The sequence below is a fragment of the Saccoglossus kowalevskii genome, chromosome 5, assembly GCF_978046115.1.
Source record: "Saccoglossus kowalevskii chromosome 5, keSacKowa6.1, whole genome shotgun sequence".
Classification (NCBI taxonomy): Eukaryota; Metazoa; Hemichordata; class Enteropneusta; family Harrimaniidae; genus Saccoglossus; species Saccoglossus kowalevskii.
Genome location: NC_140645.1, coordinates 11,198,722 through 11,226,107, shown reverse-complemented (window position 1 = coordinate 11,226,107; position 27,386 = coordinate 11,198,722). Strand labels below are relative to the sequence as shown.

The window sequence follows — 27,386 nt, the reverse complement described above, 5'->3', positions numbered from 1 at the left end:
TATATATGAAATCTCTCTTTAAGGTCGTAAGAGGTCATTGGATTCCAACCAACCCAAGTGAAAATCATAGTAAAAAGTGTAAAAACATAAGGCTCAAACTCTGAATTAAGCTACGGATTGATCGTTATGAAAAACGAAAGTAAAATAAAATTGTGGTTTTGGTCACGTGGTGTACTATTATTATTTTATATAACGCAAAGTGTTACGTAAGAGAAGTGTGCAACATCACGTGGTGTCCACATGTTAAATTTCGAAAAGTAATGTTCTACAGCCCAGATTGAATTAATGGTGAGACTTAATTAAAAACAATTCAAGAAAAAGAGGTGTTTCGGACAAAACATTCGGAGGACTATATATTCCATATTAAATAATTTTGACTATGACTACCCTACCAAAGAAATAAAAAAACATGTACTTTTCATTCAAAGCGGCAACGTAGAAGGTATCGAACCATAATCAGGGAGGTAACATTATAACAATTATTGAAATTATTATTATTTCATCAGCTGAATTAATGTAAACACAGTCAAAAGCGATGCGTTGCTATGCGACTCGGAGAATCACGAGTTGAAATCAAAAAGTGTAAAAACATCTGACATGGAGAGAAGTGACGATCTCTGCCGGGCTGTGTCTAATTTTGCAGCACCTGTAAAATTAAATCAGAATCATGAACTTTACTGTTGTGTATGGATTACAACGACAGAAAAAAAACAAAATAGCATTACATTGTGTATTCATTCTAAACTAGCACACAGCAACGTGACCGGATGTGACGACTGTATGGCACCGCGCGTGCGCACGTGGCTGAATACGAGATGTGAATCTCCTGGAAATTATTAATCATACCACACAAGTTGCTGATACTCGCCTTTTACAATTTAGAGACTTGAGAATAACAAAGACACCAATAAGATAACTACACTAAAACTAGTAATACCAGCGCCACCTACGGAGAGATAAAATACGTTATTTACATAAGGGAGATTTATTGAATCATACACCACAATGTCACACAGTCGAGCACAGTCGTCATGGCAACTCAAATTTACATATTCAGCATCAAACCGCAATATTTTTTTTTACCAGTGTTGTAATAGGAGACTTCGAATGTCAGATTATATTCTTAGTAATAAGACACACACAAACATGCAAACAGATAAAGTCTCCATTAGGGCTTCACCCAGAAAATTTAGAAAACTCGCCGGAATTTACTTACTGACACTTAAGATGAAATAGTCGTCAATGTATGCGTCCATAATTGCCGGTTCTTGGTTCGACTGACATTTCACTACTGCACCATCGTGTTCGAAGAGAGTTATGAAGCTAACTTCGCTGCGTGTGTTGTAAGTACCGTCCATGTTGTCTAATATGCTTTCACTTCCGTTCGACATAAGTTCGTCATCCTTATACCATTCAAGCCGAGCAGGAGGGAATCCGTTTTCAGCCTCACAAATAGCTGTGTACATCTCGCCGCTCTGGACGAACTCGTAGTCGCCGCGTTCAATATCAAGGATGTCAACACTCTCCACGATTTCTGCAATAATCACGGTGAACGTTCACAAAATTAAAAACCAGGTGTTCATTTCACTATTAAAGGGCGGTAGTGATCGCGTAGCGCGTATTTAAGTAAATTACATATAATCAAATGTGTTTTACACAAGTTCTATACGTCACTATGGAAACCATAACGCCACGACCACCGCCTTTTAACGTATCACAGCAAAAATACGTCAAATGTGCAAATTATTCCACCAAATTATAGGCGGACAAGATTGTGCTCAGATAATTCAGTGTATACAACATATGGCTATAATGAATGTATTTCGACTCATCGCTTCGCGGCTCATCAAATACGGGGATTGTGGTGTTAATGGCGTCCAAATATTGATACGGGCTAACTGTGTGTTTAATTAGTAGTTAGATTGGGTTTCAAGATAACAGTTAGTTCCAAACTTTGTTAAAATAGTGTGGACAACACACCTTACGATTTATTAGTTTTTGAGGCTATTTTTCTTTAAATCAGGCACTTTGCAAACTTGAAAAACAACTGACTGACAACAATCGACAATATAATTCACGAGAACAAAACATCTGATTAGATGAAAGAAATTTAATGAATCAATCAGGTTCAAAAACATAACAATATGTAATTTCTTTTTTCCTCATCCGATTCGATCTTGGAATAAAAAAAACTCATGATTAGCATGGTAATTCACGTATGATATATTCAGTAAAAACATAAACATATAAAGAAAATACACTATGTAAAATAGATTTGTTCTACAAAGATAAAATGCATAAATTGCCAATTTGTTTAGAAATATCGCTTTTATTCACAAAAATTCACATTTGTCGTACTTAATCATCATGTATATAATGAGATTAAAATATAGTGGAAGGCAGAAAGCTTAATTTATAAAAATATTAATAACAATTTGTAAATACCGATTTTTTTTCCAAAATCAAATATTTATTAACTATTGGCTCGAGAGCTCAAAATTGTCCACAAGCCTTCAAGTGACGTAGCAACTGCGGCCGCCCACTCATTCAAAATGAAGGGCTTGCTGATTGGAAGATGCTGACCTGGTCATGAATATTAATTAAACCCCGCGATGATAACGCCATATCGTTTCTTGATTGATCAATTTGAATTCTATGTAAAATATGAAAAATAGATTTTCAGTAAAATATTTTTAAAAATATGTAAAATATTTTTTCAGTACTCATTTTCATTTATAAAAAATTATATTTATAAAAAGTTTATAAATTCCCAGCTTTATGCCTTCCACAATATTCATAGAAATGAAAGCGTCCCAGTTGTCACACTGCGTGCGTTCGAATCTCGCGTAAACAATGTATTTTACACGTGGTGTATACGATCGCGTGATACCTATACATGTCGAACAGGACGTGGTACGATGACTGTTACGTTTCAAGGTTGCTCATTACAGTTTTTTTTCCCCGGCGTGGTGGGTTTTAAGTGAAGGTGAACGCGCAGGCGTTTTTTTCCTGTGAGAACAAGTATATAATATCACTCATATGTTATTAACATAAACTGTCGAATTATTACAAACTTTTCCGTAACCCTAAAATGTTTTTCCAGACACTTTGTTCCTTTTTTTTCTAACTGAACGGGCCACGTTTTATTTTTTTCCAAAGAGTCCCATGTATTAATCTGCATAAGTAATATGAAACTATCCTCCCAAAAAAATGCACAAACTTCTCACATACTCGCAAAATTTAGTGAGATTCCTTCGTGAAACTATATTGAGCAACCTTGCCAAACATCACTAAATTCTTATAAACTCATATTGCTGTCGACATAGGAAGTAAAGTAAGCAAATAACACCGAATAAACGACAAGGTAAAGACTATGTCTAATTATAGTAATTATAGTATAGGTGGCCGAGGGGAAGACGTGTAGTGGCCTGAAGCTAGGCGATTTGGTGCCGTACGCGAGCGCCGGTTCGAGTCACGCACGCAGTACGTATTTACTATAATTAGACATAGTCTTTACCTTGCCGTTTATTCGGTGTCATTTACTAAATTCTTATAATTGTGAACGACGCAACATCACTGAAATTATGTCCCTTTACAAGGTCATAAGAGGTCATTGGATGACATACAAACTTCAGTAAAGTTGTTATTGTAAAAACTTTGAACTTGGAGAAAGCTACATATTATTTTTTTTTTTCAATAAAGCAATATTTTTTTAATTGAATTGAAAAAAACAGAGCTGGTTTAGTTATAACTTGAAACACTAATGATATGTATGACCAGAGGTACATTACTTGGGGTTTGCAACTACGGTGACACAATACCAAGATCCCTTTTTAATCTCGCTCTCGCATAAGCGTTCCAACTCAGAAAAATGCAAATGCGCATGCCCGAGGTAACTAGGATACTGGGATGTCCAGGTGGATCAAAATACCTGTTCACGATGTGACGGATTACGATAACATTTTCGATGTATTACATTTTTTCGCTATGAATGTGGTAATACATGTGTTATTGTTTTATTACAAACCTCCTATGTCATGTCAGAAGGTCGTAGCGTCAGTCTCGCTATCTACGAGATGAGACTTGAATGGGATCTTGACATGATGTCACCATACAGTACTATGCGCGTTGCAAACCCCAAGTAATGTACATCTGGTATGACTAAGACTATCTTGAACAAAAATAACAATATATTTTTTTATTATTTGTTCAGGGCGGTCTTAGCGATAACGTAACAAATATAGAGAAGTAGCGTTATAAACAATTCTTGAAACTTTGATGCGTTGCTAAGCGACTCGGAAAACTATGAGTTGATATCAGAAAGTATGAAAACTCCAGTTAAGGATGATTATTTAAAGACATCTGAGCTGTGTCTATTTTGGCAGCACCTGTAAAAAGAAATCAGACTCGTTAGATTCAGTAGTGTCTTTGGGTTTCATCGACTTGGTGTTTTTCTAATGTACTGTACAGTACAGTACAGTGAACTGATAGTTGCTAGATTTAACCATTTATACATATCGCATGATTATTGTCATGCCATTCATGACATATTTATACCATTATACAATATCAACTGGAAACGAACTATGTCAAAATGTAATAATCGCATTAATCATACTGTCTATATACAAGAATTTTTAATTTTACTTCGTTTTCGCAGCATAGAACAGAATTAAAACAGAATTATTTTTAGTGATACTGATATTAGCAATACTTGTTAATCATATTGTGAAGTATGAATTCGAAGCCATGACCAATATACAACGGTGCATTGTGCTCTATTTAAATACAGCTTGCATAATTTAAAACAGGCTCGCTGATATATAATTTCGAATACATGTTTCATTGAAGGAAAGAGCTATGCATACATATAAGTGATACTCACATATAACGTTTTATTAGAGTGTTGAAAATAACACAGACACCATCAAGAGTACTGCACTAAAACTAGTAACACCAGCGCCACCTATGGACAAAATGAAAGAAACTCAGAAACCGAAACATTTATTGAATCATATAAAATAATGCCACACAGTTATACGCATACGTATTGACAACTCGAATTTGCATGATCCATATCAAACCGCGACAGGCTGTTCGACCCGGTTACCAGTATAATTGACAAATACAGAAAAAAAAGAGGAGTTACTATTCTGGTCTTACATACACAATAACGACTAGCCAGTGTAAAATATTTCACGTAATTTCACGGTCCATGACACGAGTACTGAACTTTGAGAGTTTGTTTTATTTTGATTCAAGTATTTGGAGCTATAAAGTAAAGCATGAAGAGATTTGTGTCTGATTCCCATGCGACGTTGATTTAATAGTTGCGTTATACCAAACACACATACACACACAACATACACACATACACACACACACACACACACACATACACACACAACATACACACACAACCGTCCCCAATCGGACTTCAACCCAAATAATCTGAAATCTCGCCGGAAGTTACTTACTAACGTGTAAGGTGAAATAATCCTCAAGATATATGTCCATGAGTTCCGGTTCTTGGTTAGACTGACATTTCACTACAGAACCGTCGTGTTCGATTGTAGGTACAAACGTAAGTACGGTGCGTGTAGTGAAAGTGCCGTCTCCGTTGTTTAATACGTCTTGGACGCCATTGGTCATGAACTCGTCGTCTTTATACCAGCTAAGCATAGCCTCAGGGAATCCGTTCTCGGCTACACAGGTCGTTGTGAACTCCTTGCCGCCCTCGACAAAATGGTATTCATCAGTTTCAATGTCGAGGATATCAACAGTTTCCACAATTTCTGCAATAGATCAGGTCAACGTGTGTCATATTTCACAAAATAACCACCGGCAAAATCATTTCACAATTAAAGAGTGGCGGTCGTAGCGCAGAGCCTGTTTGAATCTTCATGTGAATAAGCGTATTTCACACACGTCGTATGGGACCCATACCGTACACGGCGCGGCGCGACGACCACTGCCCATTAACGCATCAATTTCAACAAAAAAAACGTAAAAACGTGCAACCAACATTTCGCCAGAAAAAAATGGAAACGAATTTTGTTTTAACAAAACAAAACCGGACTGGAATGAGTGTAGATGATGGATACGAGAAAACAGTGTATATAAAATGAGATAATTAATTGGAATGCATTTAAACAACAATTGATATAAACACTGACCCTGCAATTTTGATCGATTGTCATGACAAATATTATATGGTCGCTATTATAACAGTAATTAGAATTAATCAATAGTTGATATGTATGAAAGTATATCCTTAAGAAAAGAATGACTGAGATCACAGGTTCAAAGTAAGGGAGCAATATGTTTAATATATGCCATCTATTAATGAGGTGAAAAATAGTTAAATCTCTGAAATTTAGTTCGTGAAACAGCTGTGCATATTAAAGAATGGCGCTAATAACTGACGTTCTGCAAAAAAAAACTGTATTATGTTAATTACAGAGTGCCACTGTAAATGTAACTGTAAATTCTCGTCACCGTGTTCTAGGGGTAAACCCAAACTAAAATTCATAAGTAGATCACGATTCTATTTACTTCATTATTCTAATAATGGTACTATTATAACAATTGCATTTACACATCTGATCCAGCAAAGTTTAACTGTTTAACACACAGCTGTGGCAGTGATGATTAATCGTTACGTGGTATGGTATGTGCACGTAATTGTACAATTTACCGTTTATTTTGATAATGAAATGATAATTACTTGAAATTAGTTCTTTAAACAATGTGTTGATGTATTAGGAAGACACCCAACAGCTATTGAACAACTCGTCAGTGAGTAGCAAGGTATATTTATCACAAAGTCTGCTTTCTGAGTAACTAAGTTAATAACTAACTGTACGCCAACGATTTCGTAGGAACGCCAGATGTACCAAACATGTACACACAACAATAAGTTAAGTGGTAAGTAACACTGTGACCTTAGACTATTGAAAAACGGTTCAGGAATAGAAGCTAGGAATCATATAATAGTCATATTTGTAATTATTACAAGATTGCAGATTCAAATATGTTTAACAATACCACTAATCAAACGAAGCTTAGAAAGACATCGTGTCAGCCGAGCATATTAGAGGCAAGAGGAGTTGTAGGAAACATTTAAAAACATTTTAAAACTTGTCTGAAATAGCTAACATTGGTTCATATATATGTTAATTATATAATTAGTATAATTAGTATGTACAAACATGAGTTCTGCTACAAACTAAACACACATAGGGATAACCCGCAATATATGACTTTTCATTGAGAAAATTAATTAAAAGTGAACTTATGGGTGAGTAATACGAATATATTTCTGCCTTCAACTAATAACTAGTTCTTTGTAATATGTGTGGAAAAGCTAATATGTGTATTTTTTTTAATATATACATACTTCAATATGTAAGGTCAAATGATTGTACATGTGGGATATTTAATATTCACGAATTTCACCCGGAAAATAACTAAAAAACCATGAACCAAGTTGTATTGGAATCTATTGAATGTTTTTTTCCAGATATTAAAACGCGACTACTAATTATGCAAATTAAATAAATCGGATAAATTCCAAGCTGATCTAGAAACTACCACTAAAATGAAACACACAGAAACTGTATTAAATCTTTGAATAAAATATACTAGTGGTTCGGGCAGTTCTGGACTAGCACCTATTAAGAAGAAATTTAGCCATAGTAATTAAAAAAAAAGCTAAACCGAATTGAGGGTATTATAATATTCAAATAAGTTCTAGGTAAATATGAAAAAAGTCGTATTTCAAAATGCATTTACACTTATTCACATGTTTTTTTTTCTTTCAATGAAATTTCATCACTCTCATCAAACGTCATTTTAGCCAAAACAATAAACTTTCTTGTTCTTTTACTTATTTCAAATAGCAGTTACCACATAATTCTATTTCGAAGCGGTTCTTGGCACTTTTTCTCTTTGATTTGTCGTTCCCGAATAATAATCGAATGGTATTTTTTTGTGCGCTGATATAAACGTATTGCGTGCGTTCAATTCGAAATATTTTGTTTATTTTTTATTCTTCACATACAAAAGTGCTTTTTGTTCATTGAACTTAAGGAACGAAATAAGCATCAGCCCAGGGCACCTTACACCTCGGTCGGCGTCAAGTCGGTCATTTCAGCTCTCACACACTGAACGGAGATTTCCGCTCGCTAAAAACAAAATACAGATTTTGATGTGATGATAGACTCACCTGAATTGTCCTTTCGTTTCTCAAATGGAGAATCACAGATCGTGTCACGCGAGCAAGCCTGTGTGCCTAGATGTTATCGTGAATAGTTGTCTATAAAACGCGGAACCGAAATTTCATAAATGTAACATGATTCCATTTAAAATAGTCCTGGCATCAAGTTTAGGATTTAGGTCCATATACAGTATACCTACCCATCTCTTTACCCGACTCATAATTTAATTGAGTTCTTTTAAATTGTAATTAAATTGCATTCATTTGTATGATTGCAATTTAATTGAGTTGAATTTAAGGGTAATTAAATTACAATTCGATTGCAATTTAATTAGTTGCGTTTATATGGGATTGTAATTGAAATGGGTTGCTTCACAAATTCCGGTTCCCGTCCCGGTTTCGCGTGTTATAGACAACCATCGTGAAGAAACTTCATGTACCGTGTGCGTTCTTCATGAATGATTAGCCTATGTAGCGTAAAAAGAGCCTCCATTACCAGTCGATGCCGCCTGGTGCATTGGGTGCCCGGGTGACGCATGAATAATTCGTATTTTTGTTACTTATTGGATTTTATTTTTTTTCCAATAACACTGTCAGACTATACGTTCGTGTCTTATGAACACCGCTGTAGCAGGAAGCAATGATTGATTGGAAAATACCCCCCCCCCCCTCCCAGTTTAAGCGGTCTCCCGTAGATAAGTTGCACTTGATGATGGCAACTGACGCATTTAGTACCAAGTTGTCGCGTGAATTGTTCGTTGAATCTCAGTTTCAAACACAATTATCTTTTTTATTATGTTTTATTCTGGGATATCCGATATATTTACTTATGCGAAACTCATTTTGCGTGCTTACATTTTTATGTATTACGATCTTTGTAACAATAGGTGATTTTTCTGTTCACTTCGAGATCTCGTGTTTTGCGTGAAAGATGTGGACTGAACGTCTGCGTCAAAAATCAAAAGATTTAATTTGAATTTAAATTGTCTTTTTAGAGCCCAAATTCAAATGCCAATCTTTGAAGAGGAAAATATTGCCTTAATATATCTTTGGCAAATTATAGCGTTGAAATACCGTCTTAGGACTTTCGTTTTTGTCGAATCCCACGCGATGTTTTGACGTTATAACGATGCTATGACCTTTGTTTTATTTGTCTTTTTTGACGTTCGATTTCACGCATAACGCTGGATCTCTAAGTGATGACTGCCAATGTGTATTGGTACATTCATATTTGCACTTTATATTTACATAATAAAACACACCAAAAAAACTAGCACTTGTTTTGGACAAGTTTGAATGATTGAATGACGGAACTACTCTGTGATAGGTTCAACATCTATCAGTCATGAAACTAATTAGCATATTTTGTGCGCCATTGTCAACTTTTGGCACCATCTAAAAATGATTTCATACAGTCTACTTCTCTTCAAGTGAAATGTTGACACACCTTTTGAACCCTCAGAATTTGACTGTGTTATGATTATTTTACTCAAATGTAAAATTATTTCACACTGACTTTTGGGCGGGAAAATAGCCGACATTGAAACGTCAAAGACAACTTTGTTGCCTTCCATTAAATATATTCTAATCATTTTAAAGTTTATTTAACACCCATGGGAATTTACGTAATTTTGAATACAACATTTTCAAAAATAAATACAATTGTGGCACCAACAGTCATAGCCGTTAAAAATATTGCAGATTTTTTTAGTAATACAAACTTTGCGTATTTCACTTGTAAATCTATGTCTAGATAAAAATATTCATCTAGCATTTCAATGTTTTAAATTGAACAATTGTATTATCATGGATCGTTTCAAGCACAGAATTAACAATGTCAACTTCTGGACAGTTTAGACCTACATAGATGTAATAAAAAATCAAACACAGATGTAATATATTTACGACGAAACTACGAATGTAATAGCAAATCAATCAGACTCGAAACAGACATTAACCATTAAAGTACGAACACAAACAATAACAATATGAACAATAACCAGCATAAACAATAATCATAACAGTAATAACACCAGTCATAAATGAAATGCACCACATTTGTAAATACTGTAAAACATGTCTTTTTCGCGAGCATGTCTTTTTCGCGAATTTAGCGAGAGAACTGATTCGCTAATTCAAGATGTCGTTAATGACTTTATTATCAATTCAAAATGGCCGCCAAACAAACAAATCAACAATGCTAAGAGAGATTCGCTAAATCAACATTTCGCTATTACGTCATTTTACCACAATTTGCTAAAATTGCATGCCGCTTTTGCAACATGTTTTACTTGCTTGGATTAAATCGCGATATTATTTCTGTCAATTTATTCTAACCCTAAGCATTTGTTCTCACTTTGCGATCATATAAAAGTAAAGATAGAATATGAATTATAATTTTGTATCCTTATAATAGCTCAATTAGTCTATTAATTCTCAGACTAGTAATGTATTACTAGTCTGAGATAAATTTTTATATTTTTTACATTTAACTACCAAACTTGATACTTCTGGTTTTATCAAAAGTTGTTAATTCAAAGAACAGGAAGGAATACACTGGGAATAATATCAGATGTGCTTGCCTTTTTAAACGATAAAGCGGGGGTGTTTGCGATATATCTTCGTTCGACTGCTTTAAATTTATCATTGTACGACAAAATGAAAAATCGTTCCATTTGTTCATATAGTTATTTCCTGGAGTTATTCATAAGTTTCAATTCAAACTGAAACGAATAGTTTTTATTAGCTGCTGGCATATTGTCAAATCATTCAGAGAATCTGGAACCTTCTGTGCGATTGAGTCAGTTCACAATTTTCATCCGCTAACACAGTGACGTCATTCACAATGCGCTCGTCGATTGGCTGGTTGGATTTATCATTTAAATACATAAATATTTATAAACATGCAAGAACGCACGCAACGATTTGTGCGCGTGATCATCATAGCGTGTCATTCTCTCTTGGCTTCAAGTTCATTATTCCGCTTATCTGTGAATCCTTTGTATTTGAAAATTGGACTGGATAACAATAGGGAACGGGAAAATGATTTAGCAGCGAAAGGTTTCTTGGTTCTGTCATTCTCAACAAGGTCTCGACGGCCATTCGCATCTAAGTTATATATTTCTTATGCAGTGGTCAAACTGGTTTAAAGGTAGTGGTCCTTGCGCAGTGCGTTTGAATATCATGGAAAATTATATTGGAATGCTGTATCCCGGGGTACATCCATAATTGAAGCGCATGGCTGATTTATTCCAACTTTCACGGTCGGGTCAATCTTTTTGACCTCCAAATTTAAAAACTTGTTGGCCATTTTAGCAAATTTTTCATAAAAGCGCCATCAATGTTGATCTATTTGATTCTAGGTTTCAACTGGCTGTGGGGCATTCGAATGAGTACTCCCAGAAGCTGTACACATTTGTGCCTCCGAATGGGGTACATGCTTTGAGCGAAAGTGTCTGGAATCGGGCACTCATTACTAAAGTTGTGAATATTAAGTCAAACTTTGTTCAAGCCACGAATTTTGTAACAAAAGACATTGTAATTCACACGTGTTGTAAATGTCGGCATGGGAGCCATGTTGAGCACAGAGATCTAGAGTCATTGTTTGATATTTATGTAAATATGGCCAAACACGTGACACAGATGTACATGTAAATAAGTACTTACGATAGACTTGGAGCCGAGTAGTAGCAACCCCCTGGTCTCCAGAAACATAAAAATCGACATCGCATTCATAATTGCCAGTGTCTGATATCACCAGGTTGTCAATCTGCAGACTAGCGTAATCTCCAGCCGTTGAAACCCTACCAGCGTATTCACCAAAGGATTGTTCCTCGCCACCATTGTTTATAAAGATCGTGATTTTATCGGAACCTTCTGTGATGTAACTCCACGTATAAATATACTGGTCTGCAAACTCAGCCGGTTCATCATAGCTACATTTAAGTACCACGCTCTCGTCAACTAGACCTTCATGTAGAGGATCTGTCTCAACTTCTAACGCCACGGAGTTTGGTATTGAAAAAACTGTAAACGCTAAAAAAAAAAAATAATAAATATGAGTGACTGAAATAGCTCACAATGCCATAGTCGTCATGCATCGCGCTTTTATCTTTTCATGTAAATAAATAAATAAATGAATAAATAAATAAATAAATAAAATTATGCATTTATTCATTTGTGTTGTAGATTTCAAGAAGCCTAGAGTTCAGGGGGGGGGGGATCTTGGCGAATTAACTGTCCGAGTGTACAGTTTAAATTTGATGTAGGCGTATGTGTTATTCTCATTTACTAGCTAAATAGTATAGTTATTGTAATGATTATACTGGCATTTTGTCATATTGCGTCATACTACAGGTTAGCGACGATTAAACACCGTAAGGAATTGCGCAGGTGGAACAATAAACAACTTTTCCAGAAGGCGAAGTTACGCCTTTACGTATACGCGCGTATGCCGTATATGGCGTGTAATGTACAAATTTATACGTGATATCGTGCCTCGGAGCGTACCAATCGACGTCAAAAAAATAAAATTCCCTACTATCTAATATCAGCAAACAGATTTCAACAGTTTTTTGTATCTTCTGACATGTCAACAGGCGTATTTCTGCACTCCATTCGCTACTTCCGGGAAAGTGGTCTATGCTGTTGCTAGCGCTCGTCATTTGAAATACAGCAATTCTTCCTATAACTTGGTCTTCTTTCTTTGTTGATGGACGGTTACATATCAAGGTCATCGTGCTGTTGTGAAACAATCAATCGAAGCACATTGTCGCTAGAGGGCGCGGTGTATATCAGTACAATCTGGGATTGGTATGACTTCATCGATGTCACGTCATAGATGGCGTGCAACGTAAGATAACTACGGTCAAACCATTTATTTTTACTGACAGTTTTTCATATGATGTTGTGAGCATATTCACTGTGTTTTAATTCCACGAATGTATCAAGGAAACAATGAGTTATATTGCTATTTTACATATTCACGTAGATATTACTTATCAACGAACACAGCAAAATTACAACCCAGTGAATAATTAATGCATTTACAGTATATAAATATATAAACACATTTATTCATTTATTTTTCAGTGATTGTTTACTTTGCTAATATGAGGAAATCAACTTTAAAAAATGAAATGGGGATCACTAGCATATTTTTTCTGGAAAAAAATAGTATATTTTAATGAATAACGCGCATTTTCTAAAACTATTTGTTTTTAAATTATAAAAAAAAACATTCTGGTAATTTATAACAAATTTTCTCAACCAATATAAATAGGCTTTTGTCTGGTCAAGAAATGGAAAAAAGCAAAATGTAAATTTTGCCTGTCGTATACGTCACATACGAGGGGCGTTCAATAGGTGATGCCCCTGACCCACTTCCAGTTGTCTGATCTAGATGAAATTTTGCATGTGTAATGATTTACATCTCTATGGGTTATGTTGCAAAAACAGCTCTGAACTAATTGTGGTTTCTGATTTACAGTGTTTGAACCAAGTCAGGTGTGAAATGGGGCTAACTGAGTATCGCGCAGTGATTCGGTTTTTGTATTTGAAAGAACGCACACCAAATGAGACTTTTGATGAAAGGAAACAACCTTATGATGAATTCAAACATGGCCGGAAGTCTGTGGAAACAGCTCCCAGACCTGGCTGTCCCTCTTCTGCCATTGATGAGAAATCTGTCCGTTAAGTTGAGGCAGCCATTTTGGAAGATCGACGCATTACTGTTCGCCAAATAGCCCCAGAAGTCAAGATTAGTACAGGGTCTGTGGAAACTATCATTCATGGTCATTTGCACATGCATAAGGTGTCTGACAGATGGATTTCCAGGTTGCTCATACCTTTCCAGAAGCAAGAACGCGTCGAGTGCTCGAGGATGAATTTGGAGATGTGCCAAGAAGATGAGTCAAAGTTTTTCAAAAAAACTACTTACACAGGATGAAACTTGGATCCATCACTATGATCCAGAGACCAAAACCAAATCAATGCAATGGAAGCACTTGGACTCACCACCTCCAAAGAAGGCAAGGTTGCAGCCCTCCGCTGGCGAGGTCATGCTCACAGTCTTCTGGGATCAGACGGAGTAGTGATGACAGATTTCCTTGAAAAGGGTACCACAATTACAGCACCCTATTACGCTTCACTTTTGATGAAATTAAGAGAAGCTATCAAAATCAAGAGGCGGGGCAAGATTAGCAAAGGTGTCCTCCTCCTGCAGGACAACGCTCCGGTCCACAACTCGCATGTCGCCAGATCAGAAGCACGGGCGTGTGGTTATGAAATCCTCCCCACCCCCTCACTCTCCTGACCTTGCACCCTCTGACTTTCATCTCTTCCCAGCCATGAAGTTGTGTTTGAAAGGAAAGCGTTTCCCAGATGATGAAGCCTTGATTTCTGAAGTTACGACGTGGTTGGAGGACCAACCTGTGGTGTTCTACAAAAATGGTGTCCAGAGCTGCATCAAACGATGGGAGAAATACCTAACTCTGGGTGGTTCCAATGTAGAAAAAAACTAAAAACTGTGCCAAGTTTTATTAATCTCCTGCTATGGGTAATTGGTCAGGGGCACCACTTATTGAACGCCCCTTGTACATACTGCAAAGATACTTTTAAACATGGGTCAAAGTTTAATATGATGTGACACTAAGCGCCAATCATTTTTAACAATATGTGCCCAATAACAATGTAATTTCGCGCTAACCCGACTCAAAGAATTTATTCTGAACAGCATTTCACTTACCCCAAGAAGAACAAGAGAAGTCTTTCTGGGGAAGGGAATGTTTTTTTAACTTACCTGATTATATTTGTGTAAAGAAAGAAAGAACAAAACAAACAGACGTACAGACGCAATTTCCTTTTTGTATTTATCGTGATATCATGAGAAATGGAGTCCCATGATACATACATATCGAATACATCTTCCCCCACAAAGTCGACTAAGCAACTATCATAGTGATCACGTGATCTGTGTACATTATCACGTGACCATGGTCTCATTTTTTCAGCAACATTTCATCCAGCAATTCGTAGTCCGCTGTGCGCTTCATGCATTTTGTTCTCGGTGAATCAGTAAGTTCATGAAACAATGAAGTTATTTAATTGAATTTATTTTCTATAAACACTACACTACAATAACCGCTTCTTTCTAGTTATTCTGAGAAATGTACAGATTGTGAAGTTGTAAAGCGTAGCCAGCTCACTACGAACACGAAGACAGGTCGAGGGTTGCTGTTGTGAACGACCTTTGACCTTTGACCGTGTACGTCATGATCGCAAAAGTCACGCAGAGACACTCATAGGTGAATTTATATGTTCCTGCGCTGTGTATGCCGGTATTTAATCGAATCTCATACAAGCGTAGATATTTCTTTTGCGATTTTTCTAAAATCCTGTTTCACGATAGAAACGGGACCCCGGCCCGTTTCATACATCATTGGCACGAATATTTCCACGTGAGTGCCACGGTCACAGAATTATTAATACATTTTGTGTTCAAAAAACATAAAACGTCACTGATATTCGTTCCTCGTGGGGGACAGTTCAATAATAGATACTAAGCTACGATCGGAAAAAATAGATTTACAGCTAAACAAAAATAAGTAGACGAGAAAATTACATTACATGAGGTGTAAGATTACTGGACAAGCCTCTTTGCGAATAAAATCCACGGAATTACATTCATTTTGTAAAGAAAACAAAATGATAATAAGCACTAATGGTCCGGCCAAATATCACAAAATACAACCATTAAAAGAAGGAAGAGTTGAGTGGTTATATAACAAATTGTATATGAATGCAAATAAGATATAATAACTGTGTTATTTAGCATTAAACTTGCAGTGCCTGACATCTCTGTGTTTGCTTCAAAAATGGCGCTAAAAACCTTATCAGAATGCCGTCTGGTAAATCATGTTATGATTCTCTTTTTGCATTTCTAATAGATAATGATAGTTGTGCGTCTATTAACTTTAGGTCTAGATATCTCGTGAATCTACAAGTTCAAATGTGACGGAATTGCCAACAGCATCATGGTTGCGGTGGTCTTGTGAAGTCTCGTAAATTGCGAGAAAGCGCCAATCTCTCGCTGACGTCACCTCCCCATGCACCGGTTATAAAATATACAGTCTCACTAAAAACTAAATCTTCATTTTAATTATTCACTTAAGTATATATAAGATTTTAAACTGTAATACAAAAAATACCAAAAACACAATATTTCGGAATGTTGAATGCAAATAAGTATTATCACTATGATTAGCGGTGAATACATGATGAGACAAGTTAAAATAATACTTGTTTTTTTCTGTTGATTTTTTTTTTTTTATATTTATTCAAATTCACGTGGAACTACTAAAATACCGCAACGTGAAAAGTCAATGATTACGCCTGGTTTCCGTGCTTTATGGTTTGTGAGATATACAGGCAGATTGACTTAGATATACTAATAAGAGTTATACTTTTGTGCAATATTTGTGAAAAATACCGCTGGTGAATAAAAAAAAAACAATATCCTAGGTCTGTCGGGTGTTGCCATAACAACTCCCGCGTGAATCATGTTTCACTAGTATAGGCAGGGAAGTATCTTCCATCTTCTATAAAAAATAAGAGAGAAAAGTTTGTTAGAAATGTTCAAGTTGTTGAGTTGGACATTTATTGTGTAGCAGTGAATACCTGTGGTACTTTTCCCCCAAAAATTGGATTATGAATGCACTGCAATTGTGCAAGCGATGATTTACCGCCGTCGCGTGGCAATTAGTTAATGTCAAGTGCCGAAATACTTTTTTCCCGCCACTGAAACACGTGCGTTACTCATAAAATAATTCTTCTCTTTCAGAATAGTTACCTTTAGAACTTCTGCAGAAACAGGACGAATATGCCAGCTAACAATACCGACATACTTATAGTAATTGCCGAGGCTCCGGCTGAAAGAATAAAGACAACAAACTTGTTAATCATACTGTCGACAGTTCATTGCAATGAATATCGGGAAGACTGTAAGTTCGAATGAGAGAGGTCGTGTTAATCATTCTTGAACATTTTTGTTTCGCGCCAAAATATCTGTATATTGAAGTCGTATAATAATTGTCCCTCCTGACTTTGAGATCTTTCCCGGCCTGAGGCTAGCAATCGCCCTACAAGGAATATGTTCCAGCCTTCAACCACTTTAGATAAAAATCGAATATTTGGTTAGAATCTAGCGACTTAACTCATTCATGCACTTGAGTGAGCAACAGTGATAGCACAACAAACACACACAAAATGGCGTCACGCTGCTGATTCGTCAAAAAATAAAACATGTGATAATAATATTCACCTGTGTTGATTATAATGTGATCATACTCTGACAGGTATTCAATCTCTGGCTTCTGAGATGACTCGCACTTCAACACTTTGTTGTGGTCCTCCTCCTTGAACGTATAACGGAGGGTCGAAACTGTGTCAAAAGTACCGTCCCGGTTGTCTTCAAACTCTTCGGTGCCACCCTCGATCTCTCTGTTGTCAAGGTACCATATCAGCTCCGCTTGAGGGCGCCCACTACGTGCTTCGCATTTCATGTCGGTAGGCTCGCCGTGTTCGACGTACACGTAGTCCCCAGTGTAGTAGCCGAAGATGTCCACATCGTACACCACCTCTTTAAAATGAAAAAGAGAAGACATGAGTGAATATCATCGTATATACAAAAAATGATTTTAATATCTTCCTACGATTATTAAACCGGATTTATTTTAACACGTCTGAGCAAATCGGAGTAATTTGTAGTATAGACTTATCTACAGAATTTATTAAATGATATATAGCACAATCATATTTTATTATTATTCAACATATATATTATGTGCAATAACAATCACGTATATGTGATAACAGATGAGTTGTTGAACATGTTGAGATAGGTCAATAAAAACACGAATAAAAACGATATGCTACTATGGACTTACTGTATACTTCTAGTTGCGTGGTGGCGCTACCTTCATCTTTTACCACGTAGTAATCAACGTCGCACGTGAATGTACCGGTGTCTTCTACTTCTAGCCTCGTGATCCTCAGATCTCCCTGTGAGCCACTGATACTCGCTCGTCCAGAAAACTGACCGTAAGATGTTTCTGAACCAGTGCCCTCTTTCACCAATATCGTTTCGGTTTCCGATCCCCACTCTGGCGTGAAATCCCACGTGATGACGTACTGACTACCGCCATCAGCCGGCGCTGTGTACGAGCACTCCAAAGTAATTGATTCTTCCTCTAGCCCCTCGTGTAAAGCTTGCGTCGTTACACTCAAACCATGTGCAGTGTAAGAAACTGCAAACAAACAAACAAACCAAAATTGTATTATTGGACCTGGATTTATAATTTTGTCATTGTTTTATAGACAGGAGAAAACTCTCGTCTTTTGTTAGTAATACTGTTAGTAAATACCATAAATGAAAGTTTAATGTCGCCGCAAACATGAAGTCCTGGTCCTAAATAAATTTTGGTTTGTTGTTGTTGGAACACAGGACAAACACACTTTGAGCACACAAAAAGTCATGCGCAGCAGACATTTTGCAGTAAAAGGCGTCTGTCTCGATCTGAGCCCACGATACGCGCATCACCGGCGCCACCTATGTTGTAAATTGGTAACGCGATCGGCGCTCAAATGCAATCGCCTGTGGTAAGTTGAATTCAATAAAACAGAATCTAATGAACATAATGATGTATCTCAGTTATGATAACAAGTATTACATTTCGAGGACCGTGACGATTCTTCTAATTGATCGCGGGAGTAGATAAAACGCTGCCACCACAGGTGATAAAAGCAGATGACTTTGTTTTTTTATATGATTTGGGTAAAATGGATACAAACAGTATATATGATTAGTTAGTATGTTAGTATATATTGAGACGTTATTCGGGATAATGCGGAAGATTTAGCTTACTAAAATTAGTTGATGATGATGTAATCTGTAAATAATTTAAGTAGGAGATTTTGTAACTAGTTATTGTATATTTAAATTTATATATTTTTCTGTAAAGGCATTAGTATAAGAATCAACTGTGTTTTCCCCCGCTTTAAATAAAGTATAATAATAATTGTCCACCGAAACGAGTGGGCGGCGTATTTCATTGTTTGCGCATTTATAATTATTGACATAGTCACCACTTTGGTATGCTACATAAGTGTTCAAACTCGTCGGCGTACGGTTGTTATGATTTAAATCTTCAATGTCCCTACCTGGTACTATACAGGTAATCATTAATGCCATCGTATCAATGACATTACTGTAATTGCGATGCTCTGCGCATGTCCTGTGATAGTGTAAAGATAAGAAACTCTACATGCACGCACCGCCTGGTATCTTAGAGGTGCCCCTTGCCGAACCATGTTGCCGTTAATTAATATTGGAAATACGATTTAAAATTACTATTCTGAATGCAACTTGAACGCATTCATTTTCCACTTTCAGAACAACACATGGCAGCTTTGTTTGGGCTATTTTCACGTATTAATTATTATATTGTTACATATTTATATTTCAATTAATGTGCTCAGTGATTGAATGTTGAGCGGGAATTCGTATTTGAGAAGATGGGCAGATCTAAAAAACAATTCTTTAAAAATAATAGAAACCAGAATTATAGCATATATATGTATATAAAACGAAAAAAAATCGTATTACTAGTACCAGATTGCACATTGTCGAAAACATTGAACTTGCTACATACTCAAGTTACAATATCAATGTCGATGACCGTCTGATTTGTGATCCGCAATTTCGGCTCTCGTGCAATACACGTATACATCGAGCGGAAAACAAGCTTCTTTCAGCTAAGAAAGGTAAATTAAATAAATTGGACACGACGACTCGATTTGCGTACTGAACTCTCAGTGTTAAGCTTTAACTGCTCGAATTCAAATACTTTCACTTTTGAAATTTAAACTTATTTATTTGTTTGAACTTGTAACTTTCAGCGTCTAAAATTTGGAATAGAATAATACAGTCTACTAAGGTACGATATTTTATAACCATGATGCCACGCATTTTAGACAATGAAGACTCGTGAAACTCAGTGTTCTAACCACCTAACTCACCCAGTCACGATGACTGACAACGTGTTGCGCAATCTACTCTACGCATCCTAAGATTACCCATGATGCAGCGTTCACCACATTTCATTGTGCATAGCCTAGTTCATGTTATTAACACTTGAACACACAATTTATTATTTTTGGCAATACTTACAGAATAGTCATTACATCGTCCTCAAATATAGTTGAAATGATTGTTTATTTTAGTAATCTTAGCGTGGGGGCCAGCGTTCAGTGCACAGTGCGTATAAAGTGTGCTCGGCACAGTAACATGTTTACATGGAATTACTCCAACATGTGGTTCCGAGCACTGAACGCGATTCGACATAAATTGTGAAATATATTGTGAAACACGATGGTTTAGCTGTCTTGTTATTTCAGCTAATTTAGCTTCCATGTGCATTCGCTAACAATTAGTAGCTAATTCAACAAGTGGCTATTCCAGCAAAAGTCAATTTGTATGATGGTACTGACGTTATTTTAAATTGTGTTTCTGCTAATGCATGCTTTGCGCCGAAATTAGGTACAATAATAAGCTCTTGAATGTGTAACAGGTACCGCAGGTAACACGGTAGATCATGGACGCCAACGCATTCCCCACTTGTAACACATATACGCATGCGTATAAATGTGTGTTTCATTTTTAGATTCACTCGTAGATTGCTCACATGTATGGAATTCAAATAACTAACACGTTTTTACTGTAATCTAGATGGCAGTGCACTGACCATACACGGACAAATAGATGACGTCATTTCAATGGCTAACTTTTCAAGATAACATATCGATTTCACCCGCGTCCTCGTCCGATTTCACGTTGATACAATTTTAGTTGATGTCAAGTGATTATTTTTTCCCAAAAAGCTTATCAAGTTTGACAAAGCGTGGGACTATAGTTACTCGGCTGCAGTGACGTAATTGAATTATTCGCATCATCCATTTATATCCCCTGTGGAAGATTTGTGGCGGGAAGATTTGTGCACATTAATATGTAAATTTACTGCGACATACGTTATTCTATAAAATATTTACTATTATTTTTTATCTTAAACTTTAAAAAGTTTCTTTTTTCTTCAGTGAATGGAATATGATTTATTTCACCATGATTGTCATGCATTTAGCCTCGCTTTATTGAATTCGTGTCAATCTCGACTTGATATGTTATCATTTACGTGTGTATACGATCAAATTATACCAAACATAACCTGACCTTTGTAAATCACAGATCGAATTATGAACCTACAAGAACAAACAGTACCTGTAAAGTTTAAGGTGCTTTTGAAAAAATAAATTAATCTAATATTTTAAAAACCTAGGTTTGTTCCGCGCGGGAAACGTTATTTTCAAATACTAGTGTTTAAAAATTGACGCATTTTGAGCGACCCGAACGTTAGCCTCTACTTGACATCCGCGCGAGTGTAACTCATCGCCACCGCCACCGCCATGACGTGACATGCCACAAATACAACTACTTATAACGTTGAATCGCAATTTCCTCTCAGTGCATACCTGGGACACATTTAAAATATCAGCGCCGACAATAAAAAACACATTTTAATGGAGCGACGTATAACAAATTCATTGCTTTGACAATATAATAGTGTTACAGCTCAGCCGCCAAAGCACATAAAACTACTTTACAATAAGTAACTAATTATTATTCAAAACCGCACCTTTTTTATCACTGATATCTTCTAAGTACATACAAACGATTTTTTTCATAATTTTATTTTTTAGTTATTTCTTCACTGCTTTCTTTTAATTTGACGTTCTATAACGACAAATTTGCTGCCGATCGTTGCACTGGGTGATTTATATGTTCTTTTCATAAGTTGTTTGCTTCATCAAAGCGATATAGTACGTGTCATGTACAATGTCTGGGGTCCACAAGTCCAAAAGGTTACGCGCCATTTTTGTTCGGTACCGCATGTGTGCAACAAGTGTTTGGTCTTAAAGCCAGACTGGTTATTTTCTGGTACAACGCATTTAAAGACTCCTCCTGCGAAATTTCGTTTATAGAAAAAAATAATCAAAACACTGTAGGCATGTAGGCAATAAAATGTATGCTTACATTTATAAAACTGTTTTCATCAGTTTTACAAGTTTAAGATAGAAGTAAATTTAAAACAAGAAGCGCGACACCTGTAATTATTTTTTGGTTAAATAATTGACAACGTGTGATTCGACTTACCTGTTAAGAACACGAGAAGTGCGGTGAGTTTTGTCATCGTGATAGAATAAATTATGGAATCCCAAATAGCAGTTGTGGGTAACGTGTGTTCGGAACTGAGGACGTTTCTATCTCTGAAGCAGTTCTCTTATCTGCAGTATTTGTACCACTCCGCCGCCCCCGACGGAAATAGTCCCGCTTGTTTAAACTAACGGTAACCGCGAACTTTATCCGATGACGTCAGCTTTAAATTTAGAAAAGACTTTCTGGACGTCCTGTCGAGTGAAATAATTTACATTCTTCTAGTAATTGCCACTGAATGAATCAAGGTGTGGTTTGATTTGGTGTAACAGCGGCGGATTGATTTGCAATATTTCAGCTCTAGGCTCGATGTAGCTGTACCACGTGATAACTGCCATTTTGTAAATTATTAATATCAACAACAGATGGTTATCTTGTTTGAAATGTTTTTTTAACGAATCTTGTCGTATTTCAGTTCAGAAGAAAACGAAGAAAAAATCCCGGAAGCATTAAAAACACAACAGTTTTAATTTGCAGTCCTAAATTAACATTGCTAGCCAGAACAGACTACAACTCGTTCTACTGTGTTGATCCATCTACCGTCCATGTTATCTGGTTTGTTGTTTGAAGGACATTAATATGACCCCGTCAAAGACAAGCACTCCTCGCAGTCATTATGAGTATAACTATTTGCGACCAGGTTAATGATAGTTTTAATTCATTTGAACCAAACATAGAAATAAAACACAACTTTAAACGGATAATTCAACTATAGACAAAGACTCATTTTGGATTAAATATAAATAAACGACCAATTTTGAATGTGCACAACTAAAACAAAATGCAGTTCCTGCCCACGGTTTTCAAGGTTGAACTTTACTCCATATATTCAAAATTACCACATTTTACATTGATTACTCTTCACATTGTTGTTTGTAATTTCCTTCGATTGTTATCATCGATGTGCCCACTTAATCAACTTCTTTGCTGTTGCTGTTTCGTCACGTCCTGATACGGCCTCGCCGTGACCTCGCGCCAGAGCACCCTGTGCATGACGTCACCGTCTCTATGACGAGGCGCGGACGAAGGGTCTACATATTACACCTGTTGATCTTTCACATTAAGTCACTGAAGTCTACAGGGTATAAACACTTTAGTGGCTGACAATGTACCTGTTTAAATATATGTATCTGATGAATATAGCATTAAAGAGTGACCTTTAGTTCTTACAGGAGACCGCCAATTGACCAGACAGTGAGTACACTGGGTATACACCACAAAACAGAATTGAAACTCAGATTTATCAAGATGTACGGGCAATTTACACAAGAAAGATATATTCAACTCTAAGTTATTCTACTCTAAACCCGAGGTCTTGAAGTATACAAAGCGCGGTAGTCGTCACGGAGCGCGCGTTCGAATACCGTGGATACAAGCAATGCATTTTACAGGCGTTGTGCTTGTCGTGTGTGACCCATATAGAAGGCGTTGAGATGCAACAACTGTAGTTAATCTCACTGTCACATAACTTCAGGTTTCTTTTGACCAATCGGACAAACTTAGCGGAGGGTTATGATAAGTAGAATGCGCAAATATTTCCAAATTTTAAATGGCGGTCACTTTTGCGTCTCCAAAGATAATATACCAAATGTGGTGAATCTTTCAGGCGGGAACAAAAATCCTTTTAATCAGTCAACCAATCAAACGACTGACTGTTACTTCAATAAATCAATCAATTAAACAAGTTTCCCAATAATAAGATATTCACACTGTAATTTACATTCCCTAATTAATTATATCATATACCGATACCCGATATCATATACCGAGCTGATAAATCCGTGTCTAGTAATATTAACTAATGTGAGGAAAAACAAAAACAAAACAAAAAACGTGTTGCTCATAAACACAACGTAGCTTGTTATAAATCGTATCCATGGAAAGATTACAGGAGGTAAAGAAATGCATGTCAGCGACTAAATGTTTTTATTTATTTATAGTTATTTATCCACAATTATACATTATGCTATTGTATGAACGGTGGCGGTTATATTGGACTAAATGCGATTGGTATAAAACTATACTATATAAAATTATATATCAACTAGCTCTATTGCCTGATATACATCATACTGGTTTTATTGCCAATTTTCAATCGTGCTGGCTTAATATGTCAACCATGGTTTTAGCATGCCATGGCGTGGTATATACGCTCAGTTGTTTCGTAAAATAACTTCTATTTCAATATATGAACTCAAACCTTTCTGCTGTTAAATATCTTGACATTTGTCTACAGACAATTAGTGTAGTAGGTATGCGAGCCTACACAAGGGCGTAATAGTATATGGAAACAAACTACTTGGCTACAATGAAATATATGACTGAACGCAGAAATGTCTTTACCTTGATTTACTTTTGTGAATTTTGATTAAAAAAATTACGGTTATTATTTATTAAGTGTAAGTGTTTATAATATTGAAAAGTGTTCATTATGAAAACATATTGTAGTGTTTTTGTTGCAACATTTCGGGTATGCTTTTGTACATAACACATTTCCATCAGAAACACGTATTAAAAAGTGTTCATTTATCATAACACTTTCGAACGTGTTCCTGTGTTTCCGGTAACATGTATTGAAAAGCGCTTATTATTAACAATTTTAAAATTGCTTTTACTTGACACACATGTTGAAAGGTGCTTTCACTGGAAACATGTACATGTATTGAAAAGTGTTCATAATCACAACACTTTTAAAAGTGTTTTTACTAGACACACATGTTTTATAGTGTTTTCACAAGAAACATGTATTGAGAAGTGTTCATTATCCCAACACTTGTAAATTTCAAGTGTTCATGATCGAGACACATGTAATCGTATCTCAACCGCGGAAAAAGTCTTATCACAACACTTTGAGCGGAACGTTCATGCACAACAGAATCTAAACACATATCAACTGATGCATTTGGCGAACTAGCACTTTGTACTATTGCACAGTAATAAAGCTCCTCTGGCACAGAAACAACCAACGATAATCCATACTAATAGGAAAACGTTAATTCCCTATATTAGCAAAATCATTTCGTTCGCTCTTACCAAACCTTAATTTTTGTCCTCGATCCGAAAAAATAATATTATCAAGATCCAGTAAGTAATTTATTACCTTTATTGTCAAGAGAAACGCGATATTTGAAACAGAAATATGCGATTTGTTATAAAGTAAATATCATTGGAACGTACATGTAATGTGCAAACGAAAATATGATTACACACCGGTAAGACGAATTTAATTGCACTTGCTGTGAAAAGACGATGGTCGTCGCGCCGCGCGTGTTCCTGTACAAAGTAAATACACCATGTATTTTGCACGCGTTTTGTACGTCACTATTAGTGCCATATCGAACAGGACGCGGCGCGACGACCACCACCCTTTAACATCTACCCAATGTTTCTATAATCATATGTGATCATGTATCTGATGGATGGCGGCAAGGAAATTATTCAGTGTGGATTTCTTCTGTCCAATAAAGAATGCATTTGAGATAAATTATCTATCTGCCAATCGTACATAATAAAATGAATGCGGATTGCTGAAAACTAAAATTCAATACACGGCTACCGGTGCTGGTTCCGTCAATTATATTATAATTCAAGTTTATTTGGGTTAAAGCGGGAGATGGGGTCGTCACCTGCGCACGCGCGGCAATTGGGTCCAAAGTGATGATACAAACACACGCTAAAAAACGCCAATGTAGACGCTTGTTTGTAAAAAAAAATGACACGCTATGGCCATCTGACGCATGCGCAGGCGACGACTCCCCGCTTTAACTTCCGGTACCCTTCTTTCCTCAGGCAATATACAAACCATTGGTTCAAGTTGATGTTGCTTCTTTAATGAGCATGCTCCTGATAGTATAATCCAATCGTAGAGTAAGCATGTGCACGACTCATGCTACCAGTTACTTGAACACCGTCGTTTATGAAAGATATCTTACAACATACGTAGCAACCTAAATTATTGTTCAATACTAGTTTTTATTTTTATTATATTTATGGCATCTATAAATAACAGTGAAATAGTTATTATTATAGCTATGAAGAAAGAGAATCTACTATTAAGATAAATTCAGTCATCCAGCATTGATAAGAACACTGTGCATATTTCATTTGTTACTAAACGTATGACTTATTCATAGTCGAGTGTTTTTGGGCTGAAACATCGTTTGGTACTATTGCTTTCTGAAGTGCCCCAAATAGAACTGTTTTCGGCGAACATATTTTGATAACAATTCAAAATATTCTGATATGATTCTACTAAAATCCATTCTCCGCTAATTGCCAAGTATCTCTTTATAAAGTATAAGGTACTTCGTCACGTGTCCTGGTTCCCAGTTGCACTTAGGTTGAAAACTTAGGTAGTAGGTTGCAAAAGCCATAAACGGCCATATTCTTCTACAACCTGGTGTTTGGGTGGTACTGTTAAGTTGCAAACTGTTCTTTAAATGTAATAAAGCCTGAACATCATAAAATATAAAAAATATTTCCTGGATAAGGTGAATACGTCACCTTCGGTGGTCGAATAGTTGGGTCAATTAGTTTAATATTTTTTTTTTCATTCAATATAGCAAATGGCCGCCACGATTTTCTCGCGGTCAAACGACGACGAACATACTTTATTTACTGCCACTTATCTTCTGACCAAAGTAACCATGTTACTGTGGTTGGGAGAGAACGGGATGCAATGACACTCCAAACACTGGTGGCGCTTTCAGATCCTCTTCTTTCGCTTCAACTTTCTCCACTGCCGTGTCGTAATTTACATTATATATGGCATAGGTTCTACCTAAATTTCAATCAAATAAAGAATACATACGTATATTTTATACGCCTTTTTACATGTGGCGATGC

At 36.3% G+C, this 27,386-nt stretch overlaps 1 protein-coding gene across 2 annotated transcripts; it reads right to left on the bottom strand.

The window, feature by feature from the left end:
• Positions 1–867: 867 nt before the first annotated feature.
• Positions 868–22,608, bottom strand: LOC100374443 (V-set and immunoglobulin domain-containing protein 1-like). 2 transcript variants are annotated; one of them, XM_078005366.2, is made up of 5 exons: positions 22,482–22,608; positions 18,163–18,522; positions 17,538–17,855; positions 17,067–17,145; positions 16,354–16,815 (listed from the first exon to the last, which is right to left on the bottom strand). In XM_078005366.2, the coding sequence occupies exons 1-4, from the start codon at positions 22,516–22,518 to the stop codon at positions 17,069–17,071; spliced, it is 792 nt and encodes a 263-aa protein (XP_077861492.1). In that variant the 5' UTR covers positions 22,519–22,608; the 3' UTR covers positions 16,354–16,815; positions 17,067–17,068. The 2 variants fall into 2 exon arrangements, with proteins under 2 accessions (XP_085355245.1, XP_077861492.1); XM_085499119.1 differs by lacking the exons at positions 16,354–16,815; positions 17,067–17,145; positions 17,538–17,855; positions 18,163–18,522 and adding exons at positions 868–946; positions 1,217–1,534; positions 11,885–12,253.
• Between the last annotated feature and the right edge of the window lie 4,778 nt (positions 22,609–27,386).

What these genes read in the sequence shown, in the direction of transcription:
- LOC100374443 (XM_085499119.1), bottom strand. Translation starts at nt 22,518, where the DNA reads ATGACAAAACTCACCGCACTTCTCGTGTTCTTAACAG. An exon ending in TACTCGGCTCCAAGTCTATC is followed by an intron (nt 1,535 to 11,884) that starts GTAAGTACTTAT and finishes TGATTATTGCAG; the next exon opens with AAATCGTGGAGAGTGTTGAC. An exon ending in CTATTTCATCTTAAGTGTCA is followed by an intron (nt 947 to 1,216) that starts GTAAGTAAATTC and finishes ATCTCTCCGTAG; the next exon opens with GTGGCGCTGGTATTACTAGT.